Source organism: Lactuca serriola, chromosome 6 (assembly GCF_051521515.1).
Source record: "Lactuca serriola cultivar US96UC23 chromosome 6, Lser_US96UC23_V15, whole genome shotgun sequence".
In the NCBI taxonomy this organism is placed as follows: domain Eukaryota; kingdom Viridiplantae; phylum Streptophyta; class Magnoliopsida; order Asterales; family Asteraceae; genus Lactuca; species Lactuca serriola.
Window position 1 is genome coordinate 111,846,226 of NC_136413.1, and position 13,896 is coordinate 111,860,121.

At 36.3% G+C, this 13,896-nt stretch overlaps 1 protein-coding gene across 1 annotated transcript; it reads right to left on the bottom strand.

The window, feature by feature from the left end:
- Window positions 1–335: 335 nt before the first annotated feature.
- LOC145056665 (uncharacterized) lies at window positions 336–1,530 on the bottom strand. The gene has a single exon (XM_079004370.1). The coding sequence runs from the start codon at window positions 1,258–1,260 to the stop codon at window positions 649–651; it is 612 nt and encodes a 203-aa protein (XP_078860496.1). The 5' UTR covers window positions 1,261–1,530; the 3' UTR covers window positions 336–648.
- Window positions 1,531–13,896: the final 12,366 nt, after the last annotated feature.

Here is a 13,896-nt window from a genome sequence, read left to right on the forward strand (position 1 = left end):
TATAATATGAATTGTACATTTAAAATAAACATCATATAATCTAACACAAAATTTAGTTCGAAATTTCAAATTCTCTAATTGTAAAAAGGGTCAAAAAATACATTTCATAAACTATCATTTTGACTTCAAGTATGTACAATCTGAGTCAATACTATTAGTCTCCCATAATTTATCAAAAATAGAATTGTAATTCATTAAACGTTTTGCACTTTAAATTACAAGCGAAGTTTGATTATCTTTACGGAGGAATGAGATGGTAAAAGACAGCAAGTTTTTATTAGCAGTAACAAGTGGTATAAATGCACCTGTGATATGTGTGGTATGAACAATACTCATGGCTACGGATAGGTTTACCTGGACAAGATAACGACACTGCACTGTTATGTTCTTTACCCTCACTTTCTCTCTTCTCAAATAACCTCGAAATCATCCCAGCATTATTCAACTAGATTAGCCCCTCTATTTCTTTTGATTTACAACATCATTTTCATTAATCACACAAAACAAATTAAATAATAAAACCTTTCTCAAGATTTGTTAAGGAGAAAGGAAGCGAGAAGCTTCAGTATAACAAGGCAACTCATTTACTGAAAACAGAAACACCAAAAGAAAGACAAAGCACACCATGTATGTGTTTTCTTTTTTAACTCAAGTAGGTGATGTTGAACTGCGTCCGAGACGAAGTTCTAGATCTAACTCTTCCACTGCGGAATTTGTCAAGAGAAGATGATTGTTATTGTTACTGGTGGACATTGATCCGAGAGTGTTGCTAGAGTTGGATAGAGAAGATTTGATATTGTCAGGAAGAACAGCTACTGGAAAGTTCATCAAGTTAGCAGTGGTGGGATGTGGTGCAATCGGGAGACGACTAGAGGTGTTATCATTGAATGTTTTTATAGGGCTAAATATGGTATTAGGGTTCGGTAAAGAGTATAGAAGACATAAACCACCATTTCCATCAAAGTCTTGTGTTGGGATCAAGAGAGTGGAAGAAGAAGAAGAAGAAATTGAAGAAGTGATGTAAGGGTTTTTCAAATTTGGCTGAGCTTGGTGGAGGCGAGCCCTGTCACGGCGGTGCACATTCATGTGGCCACCAAGGGCCTGGGCTGACCGGAATTCCCGCCTGCAAAACGCGCAAGTGTAGGAGCGTGGTGGCCAAGTTGTGCCCATGATATTTCCAGTGTCTTCCGCGAAGGCTCTAACCTCCCATGAATCATCCTTTTCTTGAGAGTTAGCAGCCGGTTGATTAGGGTCCCACATCCACAACACCCCACTGGAAGTGGTAGTGGTGGTGCTAGTGCTGGGGTTAATTGTTGGCTGATGAGTTGATTTCGACAATTCCTGCAGGTAAGTTAGCGAAAGAAGAGCAAGATCAGGTCATCAGGAGCCATAATATGGTGGTAGCAATAACATTTATATATGGTAGAGAATGTTTGAGAGATGAAATTGTGAAGAGAAAGAGGTTAAATAGGGGATGGGGTTTATTTCAGAATTTGAAGACAAAAACAAAACCCTAGCAAGCAACTGGCACATCAACAATGTCTTGCTTTTTGTTTTTAATTATTTTATTCAAATCATTTCTTCATTGAAACAGGCTGTTGAGAGGTAAATAACATGCCAATCAACATTGGCTTCAACGACCCTATTCAAACCTTCTATTTTCCAATTTAAAAAATTCTTTAAATTACTAAAAAAAAAGTACCTAAATGTTGTGCGAAATGCATAGGAATCAATGTATAAATTTTCTCACCTTCTAATTGTATGTATGCTGCCACTTCTTGTTGGGACTACTTTTGTATTTGCATTCTAGCTCATGGGAAATAGTATATTAGGGATAAGCTTCAGATCCTAGCTTTGTATATAGTGTTACGATTTACAAATATTATTATTGAAACAACATTTATATTAAATTAAGATATCAATATCATATATATATATATATATATATATATATATATATATATATATATATATATATATATATAAACAGAATATGGATTTTTTTTATTGACATCCAGAATAATAAACCATCGCTTTCTTGGGCTATAATAATCCTTTTCTTTTGTTCTTTATTTTATTTTCAAGGGAAAGTGGAAAGCAATGACCAAGAAAACATTCGATTATGATTAGTTAGATTATTCCATTTACATGCAAAGTTCGTTGTTCTAAACGAAAATTAAGACCTAGAAATAACATAAAATTATGTAAAGTTCAAGGAGACGGCAGATTTTAAATAGAACCAAGGTATTTTTCCAAACAAATAAAAAGGATGTAGCCTTCTCTACTTTCTCTTTTTCTTCATGTTTAGTAAGTTTAGCTCTCTTATCTTCTTAAATTATCTGCTGTAAGTTCCACAAGAATGTTATTAACACCTCTTAACATCTGGTTTGGTACCAACGACTAGCCTTATGACCTTCTAAACGGCAGTAGATGTTGGATTGGTAGGATTTCTTCGGACCTTTGTGGCCAAGCACAAGAGCACTACATGCCTCACATTAGTTCTAACACGAGGAACTCAAAAAAAACCCCCATCTGATTGTGTAGTTATCAAGCATGGAATATATAGTTTCTAGGAATTCTAATAGCTCTGTAGTTTGTATCCAGAGGTGTTTTGTAGGAGTAATTTCAATGCTTAAACCTTTTTTGGATGATGTAAACAAATTGTGTTGAATCTCCTAGTGTGTTTCCATTTAGCCATCTTGACCTTTAGTAAATAAATGGCCATGTGGGATGATAATGGTGTTGGAACATGAACTAACACTATACAATGGAAGTCCTTAGCAGTTGATGACCTAAGTGAGAAGAGAAGACCATTGTTGATCCGACGATACCAAAGTTGAGTGTCAAGTAATAAATTTTTCTAATATGTTTGTGTATTAACAGATAGTTAATTGTCGATGCGTCTTGTTTTTTTGAGTAATGATCCAACGATACCAAAGCTCAGTGTCAAGTGATATATTTTGTCTAATATGTTTGTATAATAACAGAGAGTTAAATGTAGATGCGTCTTGTTTTTTCCAAGTAAAAAGGTTAAGGGTATTCCTTTATCTTTTCTGTAGATGCTATTTTGTTGTGAAGAAATTACACATCGTAGAAATTGTCTCAAGGCTGCTCAAATCGAAAACCATTATGTTGAAGGTCTATCCTTTTGAAGTGTTGTATTCTATATCGTAATGGATGTCCTTTCGATATATCTTTTTATTATGTCAAGCATTGTCTTTGTCGCTTACATGTCGAAGTCTGTAACATAACATTTAGTGATCAATTCATAGTACTTGTATTGTTTTCTATATTTAGTGTTATAGGTTAGAGTGTCATGAACTTTTACACATGCTCATAAAAACATCTGTTATTGGAGCTATCTCTTGTATCTTTGCCTACTTTCCAGATCAATATGAAACATAAAATAATTATTTACATTCTATATTTCTTATATTTCTAAGTTAATTTATTCGTATATTGATTTCATAACTCATCAAGTAGTATCAAAGCAAGAATCATTCAACACTTTCGAAGATTTTCCTTCATTTTTCATCTTCTAGAGCTAAATTGTTCTTGAATCTAATTTTGGCATTTGAAGTCTGTCTCTTCAAATCTATTTGAGGTTTTACGATCATGTTTTCTAATTTTAATTTATTCTTTCGATTCAGATCTATTCCAATGGAAAATTTGAACACGGACACCATGATGATTTACACCAATCTTATCGGTTCTTTAACTAAAAATCTAATGTTACTTCCTAAATCTTGCGATCAATGGTCGGACATAGTGGATGATTATCTTAATGATTTGGATGATGATCTTTGGTTACCAATTACAATTGGTCCATATGATACAATTGTTGTTACTAATGTTGGATTTACATCAAGTACGTGTTAAGTCTCTTAGTGTTGTGTCATGGGCCTTATGTTTTGTATCCGAATTGGGCCTGTTCATCCGTGATTACCTTGTAGGGTTATAGTATAAATATGCATGCATGTATGCATAATTCGAAGTTAGTCTTTACGTTTATGATTTTGTAACCCAAAACACCTCTGTAGTCGAAGTTCTTAGTCGAGCTCTTTTGAGGTGTTGAAGTATTAATCATTCGACACATTAAAAAGCCATACTCGTGTTCTTACTTACTTTCATAATTGTTTGCTTGCATAGAATCTAACGATCATTAAAGAACTATTGTTCTAACAATTGGTATCAGAGCAGGAGACCGTGTGATCAATACACATTCCTTTTGTATTCAGAATTCCTTAGGGTTTCCGCTTTTATCGTATAAATATAAGTCGTCTTCTTTGTTTCGACGGCAACTCTGTTTAAGATAAAACTCTAATCTCAAGTTTACAAGTTTGATTCTAGAGGCTCACCATGTCTCACGAAGATTCGCAAACAAATCCATCAACATCTCAAACAACATTAGATCTACTACCAGAATACCCATACTCTACACTCAAGACTACGAAGTATGGGCACATCACTTTGAAGACTACGTGGTTGGATCTGAAGATAATGGCTATCTCATTTGGGAAGCCATCATACTTGGACCATTTGTCCATTCGGGAACGAACACCATAGTTAAGACCCAAAAAGAATATAACAAGTTGGTGGCAGATGATAGAAGATGCCACAGGATGAGAAAGACAAGCTATTGAGTAACGTGAAGGCCATGAGAATGATAAGTTCGCCTTGCAATCTGACACGTTTCGTTTAGTTAGTTCATGCAGAAGGGCCAAAGAAATTTGGGATAGGTTGAAAGAACTCTATTCAACTGATGAAGACTTGGAACACTCCATTCAAACCTTGCTGCTGTTAGAATTTGGAGTTTTCGAACAGAAACCTTAGGAGAAACTCATACAAACTTTCGATCGCTGGTTCTTATCTCAAAAGGAAAAAGTGTTGCAGAAGAAGAGGAAGAGTCTGATATGTCTGAGTGTGACCTCACAAGCGAGGACTACGCTATGATGGTCACCAATCTAAAGAAGTTTGCAAGGAGAAAATTTCCCGTCAACAAGAACCGAAACTGGCAGGGAAGTTATAGCTCCGAGAAAGTGAAGGATGAAGCCAAAATATCCTCTCAAAAGGATGAAGATAAGAAGGAGAGCATGCTTGCAGGAGACTTAGGATACGACTGCAATTACTGTCACGACAAGAACCACTTTGCCAAGGATTGCATGCTAAGGAAAATGGCTGAGAAAAGAGACGGTGAAGATGATGAGGTGTACTATATGCGCAAGTTGGAAGAGATCAAGAAAATAAGGCAACTAACAGTTCTATGAATGCCTTGATTGTACAGGAGAATGCTGTTGAATACGAGTTTGGTGGCGTCGAAGTTTGGTCAACTGACTCTGAAGACGAAGAAGTGAGAAAGCCCACTCATGGAAAGGCTTATGTGTCAAAGGAAGTAGGTTCGGCTGGAAAGTGCTTGATTGTCACAGCTAGTTCATCAACTGAAAGTGCAAGTGAGGAACCGAACCTGACTGAAAACAAATGTTTTGCAGCGAAGCCAGTTATTGAGCAGATCAACGACTGCGGTCGTTTGATAAAAAAGGTTCAATCTATCGTAGGATCTCTTAATGTTCCAATAACATAATATGAAGAAGAATTAAATGAATTAAAACTTAAATTTTCTAATCTAAGCGGTAGTCTCATGCAAACTCGGTTAACAAATTCGAACCTAACTAACCAAATCAGCAGGGTGAGAACGAAGAGTGAGGAGAGAAGAATGTGGATAGAGCTGAAGGAGCAGGAGTTAGTTAGGGCTAAGGATGAAAGTATTTATTTGCAAAGAGACAATCTAAAGTTTTTAAAACAAAGGAATGTTTTTTGTTTAATTTCTAAGCGTTTATATACTAATATAGCTCAATTACATTTAAGTTGTGAGATAGGAAATAAAATTCATAAGATGATTTTGCCTTTTCTTGAATTTAAGGAAGACGAGGTCGTAGCAGAATGTGAATCAGAGGTGTCATCAGAAGAGACATCCATGTCCTACAAAATTGGATTGGACAAAATAGAAACCTTCATTGATTCCAAGGAACACAAATGTATGCTAAAAGATATTTTAGATGAAAATGATATGTTGAAAATTAAGTCAGACACTATTCAATCATTTGACCAATCCAATGCCAAATTAGCTTCTGATAATAAAATGGACTTAGAAAATACGTCTGAATTTGATGAGGAAAGTGAGATGTGTGAGATAGCAGTAGAGGACGTGGATGATGGCTCTGAGTTTATGAAGAGCGAAACCAAGAATGAGAAATCCCTAATTTCAGAAAATTCAGTTGAATTCGCTCGACTGTTAAAAGATAAGAAAAAGAAACTAAAAAAAAAAGGCTATGGTTTATCAAAAAGTTCAAACTGTACCAAATCAGGTTTATGTAGTTACAGGGGTCACTCCAAAGTAGACGTCAGAATTAAGAATCATGGTCGACAAAGATAATGTTGGAGGATGTGACGACTACTTCTGGTCAGCTCCTATTGATAATGCAGACGAAACTGTAGGCTTGTCTGAGCAGACATCTTGGAGGGTTAAAGGAAGATACGTTGCTGAACCCATAAACAAACCCTCAAGTTTTGACAAAGCAAGCACAAGTGGAACCAAAGAAATCCCTGAAGAACCAAAGGAAGAACCGAAAGTTCAAGTCAAAACAACCAAAACTCAAAAGGAGAAGCCAAAGGTCAGCTTCAACATCCCCAAATTACAAAAGGAGCTACCTGAACAGAAACGCTTAAGAAATCAAAGATATGCAAAGAATCTGAAGGAGTGAAAAAGTTACCTGGAATCTCAAAATCCAAATCGTGCCCCTCCTAAGAGAGCATCATCGGATAAAGGAAAGGAAAAACTAAAGGAAAATTTCAGTCCAAGTTCCTACTATTCCAAGTCTCAGAACCGAAATTCTAGTTTCGGTCCGAATGTCACTCAAAACCGAAAGTAAACTTTCGGTCCACTGTCTAGTTTCGGTCCAAAACCTAATTTCGGTCCTAAACCCAGTTTCGGTCCTAAAACCAGTTTCGGTGCATCCAAGTCCCAATGCAAAGCAAATTCTTTGAAGGACATCAAAGGAAAGGGAAAGCTAACCTTAGATTATAAGTTCCATAATAAGAAATCATCAGCTAACCCTAGAAGTCAAAAGAAAAATCAAATGCCATCTAACAAACCAACCAATGCACTAAAATTGAAACAAGATAAAACTAAAATCAAAGTGTATACAATTAAAAGAAATGATCAAACTACTTTAGTAAAAAGAACATATTTGGTTGATATCCACTGCAATTCTGTTTTCTGTGAAAGACTCACAAGGACCCAAGCGACTTTGGGTTCCTAAATCTGCTTGAATTTGCAGGTAATCAGTGATGAGCAGTTCGATGATGAATGGTATATAGACAGTGGCTGCTCGCGTCATATGACAGGAAGGAAGGAAGATCTAAGGGAGTTTCGGTCCCTGAAAGATGGTGGGTGTGTAAAATATGGAAATAAATCCTATGGAACAATCAAAGGATATGGTATGATAACAAATGGATATTTCTCGATTCGAAAAGTGGCATATGTGGAAGGATTGCAACATAACCTCATTAGCGTGTCACAATTAGTTGTGTGGAAGGATTGCAACATAACCTCATTAGTGTGTCACAATTAGTTGTGGGCACAGGTCTAAAATTATCATTTGATGATGAGGGCTCTAAGATAATTGAGAAACAATCCAAGAAGGTTCTGTTGAAATCTAAACGTAAGGGAGAGATGTACCCTTTAAATCTCAACCCTATACGAGGAAAACCAGCAATATGTTTGCTGTCAAAGGCAAATACAGATGAAAGCTGGTTCTGGCATCGACGATTATCGCACCTGAACTTCAAAAACATTAATAATTTGGTGCTTGTGATCACGTTCGAAGACTTCCTCTTCTCAAGTTCGACAAGGAACATCTGTGTGCATCATGTGAAATGGGCAAACAAAGCAGAAAGAGCCACCCTACACAAATCAATACAAAGATAATTGAAGCTCTTGAACTCTTGCACATCGACTTATGTGGACCTTCAGCTATAGAAAGCTTCGGTGGTAGTAAGTACATTCTTGTTATTGTAGATGACTTTTCACGCTTCACCTAGGTTTTCTTTCTTAAGCAAAAATTAGATGCAACTCCCAAGTTGAAGACATTTATCAAGCAAGTGGAAGTGCAGCTGAGGAAGACGGTAAGGAATATTAGAAGTGACAATGGTCTGGAATTCAAGAATAACGATTTTGAGAGATTTCTAGCTGACAAGGGGATAACTCACAATTTTTCGACCCCTTATACACCACAACAGAATGAGATCGTTGAAAGATGAAACCGTTCTTTATGTGAGGCAGCCAGAACTATGCTCAGTTTCACTTCACTTTCATTATATTTTTGGGCTGATGCTGTTGCAACCGCATGCTACACTCAGAATTGGTCCATGCTAAATAAGAGATTCTCAATTACTCCATATGAGATCTTAAACAACCGAAAGCCAAATGTCAAATTTTTCCACATATTCGATTCAAGGTGCTTTATTTTCAATTCTAAAGAGAACCGAAATAAGCTTGATGTGAAAGCCAATGAAGGAATTTTTCTGGGTTATTCACTAACATCAAAAGCATACAGAGTGTTGAATAAACGCTCAAAATGAATTGAAGAAACATATTATGTCACCTTCGACAATAATTACATGAAGAAAGTTCAAAGAAGTGAAAGTGACTTAGGAGAAATTTTTCCAGAATCTGGACAAGTCTCAGTTCCGATAGCCAACCTGTTTGAAGAATACATGCGCCTGTTTAATGAACCAGAGAAACCAACACACTCAGAAGTGAAAGCAGCAGACAACACAATTGATAATCTCAAGAAAATTATAGATGAAGCTGCCAAAAGATGGAAAGTGAACCTCTTACAGCTAAGGGTGATCCACCATCCATAGACTCAAAGTTTCACGGGGAAGTTCAACCGCATCGAAAACAAGCAAAGTATCTTTCGAGAGGGAGGATTCAATTCCGTCCCTATCTCATAAAGGTTCAGGTGAAGGGGAAAGTTCTGCTCCAAATCCACCCAATAGTAGTCCTATCAAGGGGGAGATACCCACTCCCACAGAGAATGCAACCTTTGATGTCGCCACAGATTACACTTCGCCAGTCGAGGGGGAGAAAGGAAATACAACTAACAAAGGTGATGATGATCAATCAGAATTTGAAGTTGAAGTGAACGCTGAATTCGACCCGGTATATGATCCAAATTATCCTCCGTTAGCAAAATGGACCAAGGACCATCCCAAAGCACAGATTATTGGTGAAACTTCAGAAAAAGTTCTTACTCATTCTCAATTGAAAGCAAAACAAACTGCATTATTCTCTAAAGTTGAATTTTGTATGTTTAATTCGTTTGTTTCCAAGATTGAACCAAAAACTGTAAATGCTGCACTTGATCATTTAGATTGGGTCCAAGCAATGCAAGATGAGCTTCATGAGTTCGAACGTAACCAAGTTTGGTGGCTGATTCCCACACCAAAGGATGCTTCTGTGGTTGGCTTGAAGTGGGTCTTCAGAAATAAGTTGGACAAGGAAGGGTATGTCATTCGCAACAAGGCTTGGTTGGTGGTCAAAGGTTATTGCCAAGAGGAAGGAATAGACTATGAGGAAACCTTCGCTCCTATAGCTAGGTTGCAATCAGTTAGAATCTTCTTGGCGTATGCTGCTCAAAAAAACTTCAAGGTTTTCCAAATGGATGTCAAATGTGCCATTTTGAATGGAGAATTGGAAGAAACTGTTTATGTTGAGCAACCACCAGGGTTTGTGAACGGGAAATTCCCTGATCATTGCTATGTGCTGGATAAAGCTGTCTATGGATTAAAGCAAGCACCGTGAGCCTGGTATGAAACTTTAACTTGATTCTTAAAAATGTCAAAATTTAAACAAGGTTCAGTTGACCCAAAATTCTTCCGAAAGAAAGAAGGCGAACATCTGATGATATCATCTTCGGCTCTACGAACTTAGCTTAACAGCTAAGTTCAGGAAGTTGATGGAGACTAAATTTGAAATGAGCGCAATGGGTCCAATTAACTTTTTCCTTCGTTTAAATATTAGACAGGGAACATAAGGTATATTTGTCAACCAGGAGGCTTATACAAAGAACTTACTAACGAAATTTGGTATTACGGGTGACTCAAAAGTGAAGGTTTCTATGGCATTTGGCACCAAGTTAACACCATCTCTGAAAAACCTGCTATCGACATAACACTATATCGTCAAATGATAGGGTCCCTTATGAATCTAACAGCTAGTAGACTGGATATTATGTTTTCTGTTTGTTATTGTGCTAGGTTTCAAGCTAATCCAAGAGAACCTCACATGGTGGCAGTGAAGAATATATTATGTTACCTGAAGCGAACCTCGTCTCTCGGTCTCTGGTATCCTGCAAGATTTGGATTCTTCATTCAATCTTTTTCTAATGCTGATCTTGGAGGATGTGGTCTAGATAGAAAGAGCACTACAGGTGGATGCCAATTTCTTGATGGAAAACTTGTTAGCTGGCAGTCCAAGAAGCAGACCTATGTGTCACTTTCAACAGCTGAAGCTGAGTATATAGCTGCAGCGTCTTGCACTTCTCAAGTAATATGGATTCAAAGTCAACTGAGAGATTACGGGCTGAGTATGAAGAAGATTCCTCTCTATTGTGATTCAGAAAGTGAAATAAGGATTTGTCACAATCCAGTGCAACACTCAAAAACTAAGCATATTGCACTCAGATATCATTTCATCAAGGATCATGTAGAAGATGGGAACGTGGAAGTAAACTTTGTTCGATCCTCTGATCAGCTTGCAGACATATTCACGAAGGCCTTACTTGAAATAAGTTTCAATAAAATTTTACAAGGTCTGGGAATGATGGAAGCAGAGTCGGTACCAAATTCTCAAATCTTGCGCTAAACATTTAAACAGGCGAAATAGAGCGAACGCTCGGTCTATTTCGGCTCCAAAATTTTAAGGAACCGAAATGAACCGACCGCTCGGTCTATTTCGGCTCATTAATTTTCGGGAACCGAAATGAACCAACCGGTCGGTCCATTTTGGCTAAGGAATTTTAAGGAACATAAATGAACCGAACACTCGATCTATTTCGCTTCACTTGTTAAAAATAAGGTTTCGGTTGTATATTCTTTATTTTCTATATTCTCTATTCTTTTACCTTCTTTCTGTTTTTATTATTTTTTAGAAAACTTCAAAAACTCCAAAAATATTCTCTTTCTATTTTTATTATTTTTCAGAAAACTTCTAAAATTCCACAAATATTTTCTCTTTCTGTTTTTATTATTTTTCAGAAAACTTCAAAAATTCCAAAAATATTTTCTTTCGTTTGTATGCTAGTTTGGTTTGTGTGGTGTGTTTGTTTGCTCTTTCTTTTAATTAGGTCACCAGTGTACCAGGATAACATAATTTGGAGCTAAGGAAGGTACTTTTCAAAAAGGGATTTCTATACTTTTCACCTGTTGCCTTCAAAAGCTGTTTTCAATCAAAAAGGGATTTCTATAGTGATTTGTAACCAGTGTACTAGGATAACAGAATTTGGAGTTTGGTTTGTTTGCTCTTTCTTTTAATTAGGTCACCAGTGATTTGTAACTTACAATCAAAAAAGGATTTCTATACTTTTCACCGGTTGCCTTCAAAAGCTGTTTTCAATGTTATTCAAACTCATTTTCTGTAAATTTGTTATAAAAATTATTTTCAACTATTTTAAAATTTTAATGTTTCTAAAATATATCCACACCAATATATTTATATAAGTAAGGCTTGAAGGACTTAGGACTGATAGCTCGCCTTATTACCTGTTCTTGTTTGATTGGGGTCTTGGGGATATTGTTATCTGTCCGACTGTCGTTGAATTCTTAGTTATATATATTGTATGTATTTGTGCTGGATATGAATACCTTCGTTTACTCCAATATTTATGAGCATCCAAGAACGACGGCAACGAGTCAGTTAATAGATATAGTAAAGGTTTACCACTCCTCGCTACCAGTACTATGACACTTACTACCGTTAGTGCTATTATGAGTCGCTACATGTTAAGTACTATACAGGAAGAATACTATATGCTATGACAGAAGAATAGTAAATACATTATACCAAGAAGCATACTATACATCAATACAAGAGAACATACTAATACAGAATGTGGTGCATTATTTCTACATGCGGCACTTTACTGCGCCTCCACCGTGTAACCTTAGTCTCCTGGAGGGAGAGCGGACACTATGTGTATAGATCTATACAGGGCGGACACTTACACATCCCAACTGCTAGCTACAGTCCGAGCCGGCTAGGCCCAGGGATGATAAAATGCTACTACACTACATATGACCTGGAGGGTCATGATATATTTAATCGCCTATCCGCATGGTTACATACTTATTCACATTCGGACCCTTAATCTAACAAATTACGAATTGTAGGTAAAGTAGACTCCCCGAGGTGTATTAAATACATATCGCTACCTAGAGTCTACGGTTAATTACCATTCACTCGACAGTAACACTGCTAGAATAATACATTATCTTCGAATTTACTTTATTTAAATGAAGTTCAAATTATATTTTTATATAAGTGTGAGGCTAATTGGGAAAACTTTTACACACTCCAAGGATCAAACTTACAAGTAACCAAGTCTTGGCAGAAGACTACTTTTATTAGAAAATATAGGATTTTCTAGAGATTCACACTATTTTCAAACTTAATAACAGCTTTCATGTTATACAATTGCAAACATTTTATACGAGCAAGGACACTAAGGTCACAACTAGAAATTTTGTGTCTTGTAATCACTGCACTACAGTAAAATGTAGAATCAAAAAAAAACTTAAGAGCATGTATGATGCTTACTTTATGACAACAAAATTTCAATCCAATACACCATACAAGTACTACAAATAGTCAACAAGCAATTGGAAACCCTAGAAGTTCTTGTTTAGGTCCATTTTGAACTAGGACTTCCTTATTGGACTCAATGGACCAATAAGCTTCCAATTTGACTATCATGGGCTTAGAACCTTTAAATGGGCTCTAATTGGACCCACTTTCATTTATTTCAACGTTTTGGGCCATATTGGGCCTAGAATGAAATAAATTATATATTATGAATTATTATGGACCATAATTAACCTAATCTAACTATAATATGGGCTTAAGGGAAAAAAGCCCAAAATCTTCTCTTTCCCTCCCATTCTCGGCCCAAGCCCAAGGGAAGGAAGAGTTGACTTTGTATGTGCCACCTCACAGTTATTCAAGGGCTTCCATGCAACAGCACTCATACTTCCATGCACCATCCTTTCACACTTCTCTCTTCTCTCCTTTCTTCTTGATTCTCGGCCGATTCCAAACACACACACACAGTTCTCCCATAAATCTCTCAAGGAAAATCTCTCCACTCTTCATCAAGATCACGAATTTTAGAAGGTTTTTCAAGAAGATATTTCCACAAATTCTTCATCTAAGGTAAGATTATGCTTGGATCTATGATCTAGATTCTTTGTTTTATCAAAAAAAATCTCTTTCTAATCCATGCAAAAATCATGATAACTGATGTGTGTAAAACCAACTAGTTTTAATCCTACTAACTTAGACACAAAATAAACACACGAAAGGCAGTGTACCTATCGATTAGTAATATAGTTCAAGCAAGTAGGGTATCGAACACAGGGAACGGTAAACAATTAAAATAAATGCTAATATTATCTTAATAAAAAAAATAACAAAAAGGGGGTTTTCTCTAGTTTTACAAGACTAGAAACTTAATTAGAATAACCAACACACAAATTAACTAACTAGCAACTAAAACAATTAATTACCAACTAAATTCAATAGTAAAGAGGACTTCTGTTTAGGTACGAATCATTTGTTCC

What these genes read in the sequence shown, in the direction of transcription:
- LOC145056665 (XM_079004370.1), bottom strand. Translation starts at nt 1,260, where the DNA reads ATGTGGGACCCTAATCAACCGGCTGCTAACTCTCAAGAAAAGGATGAT.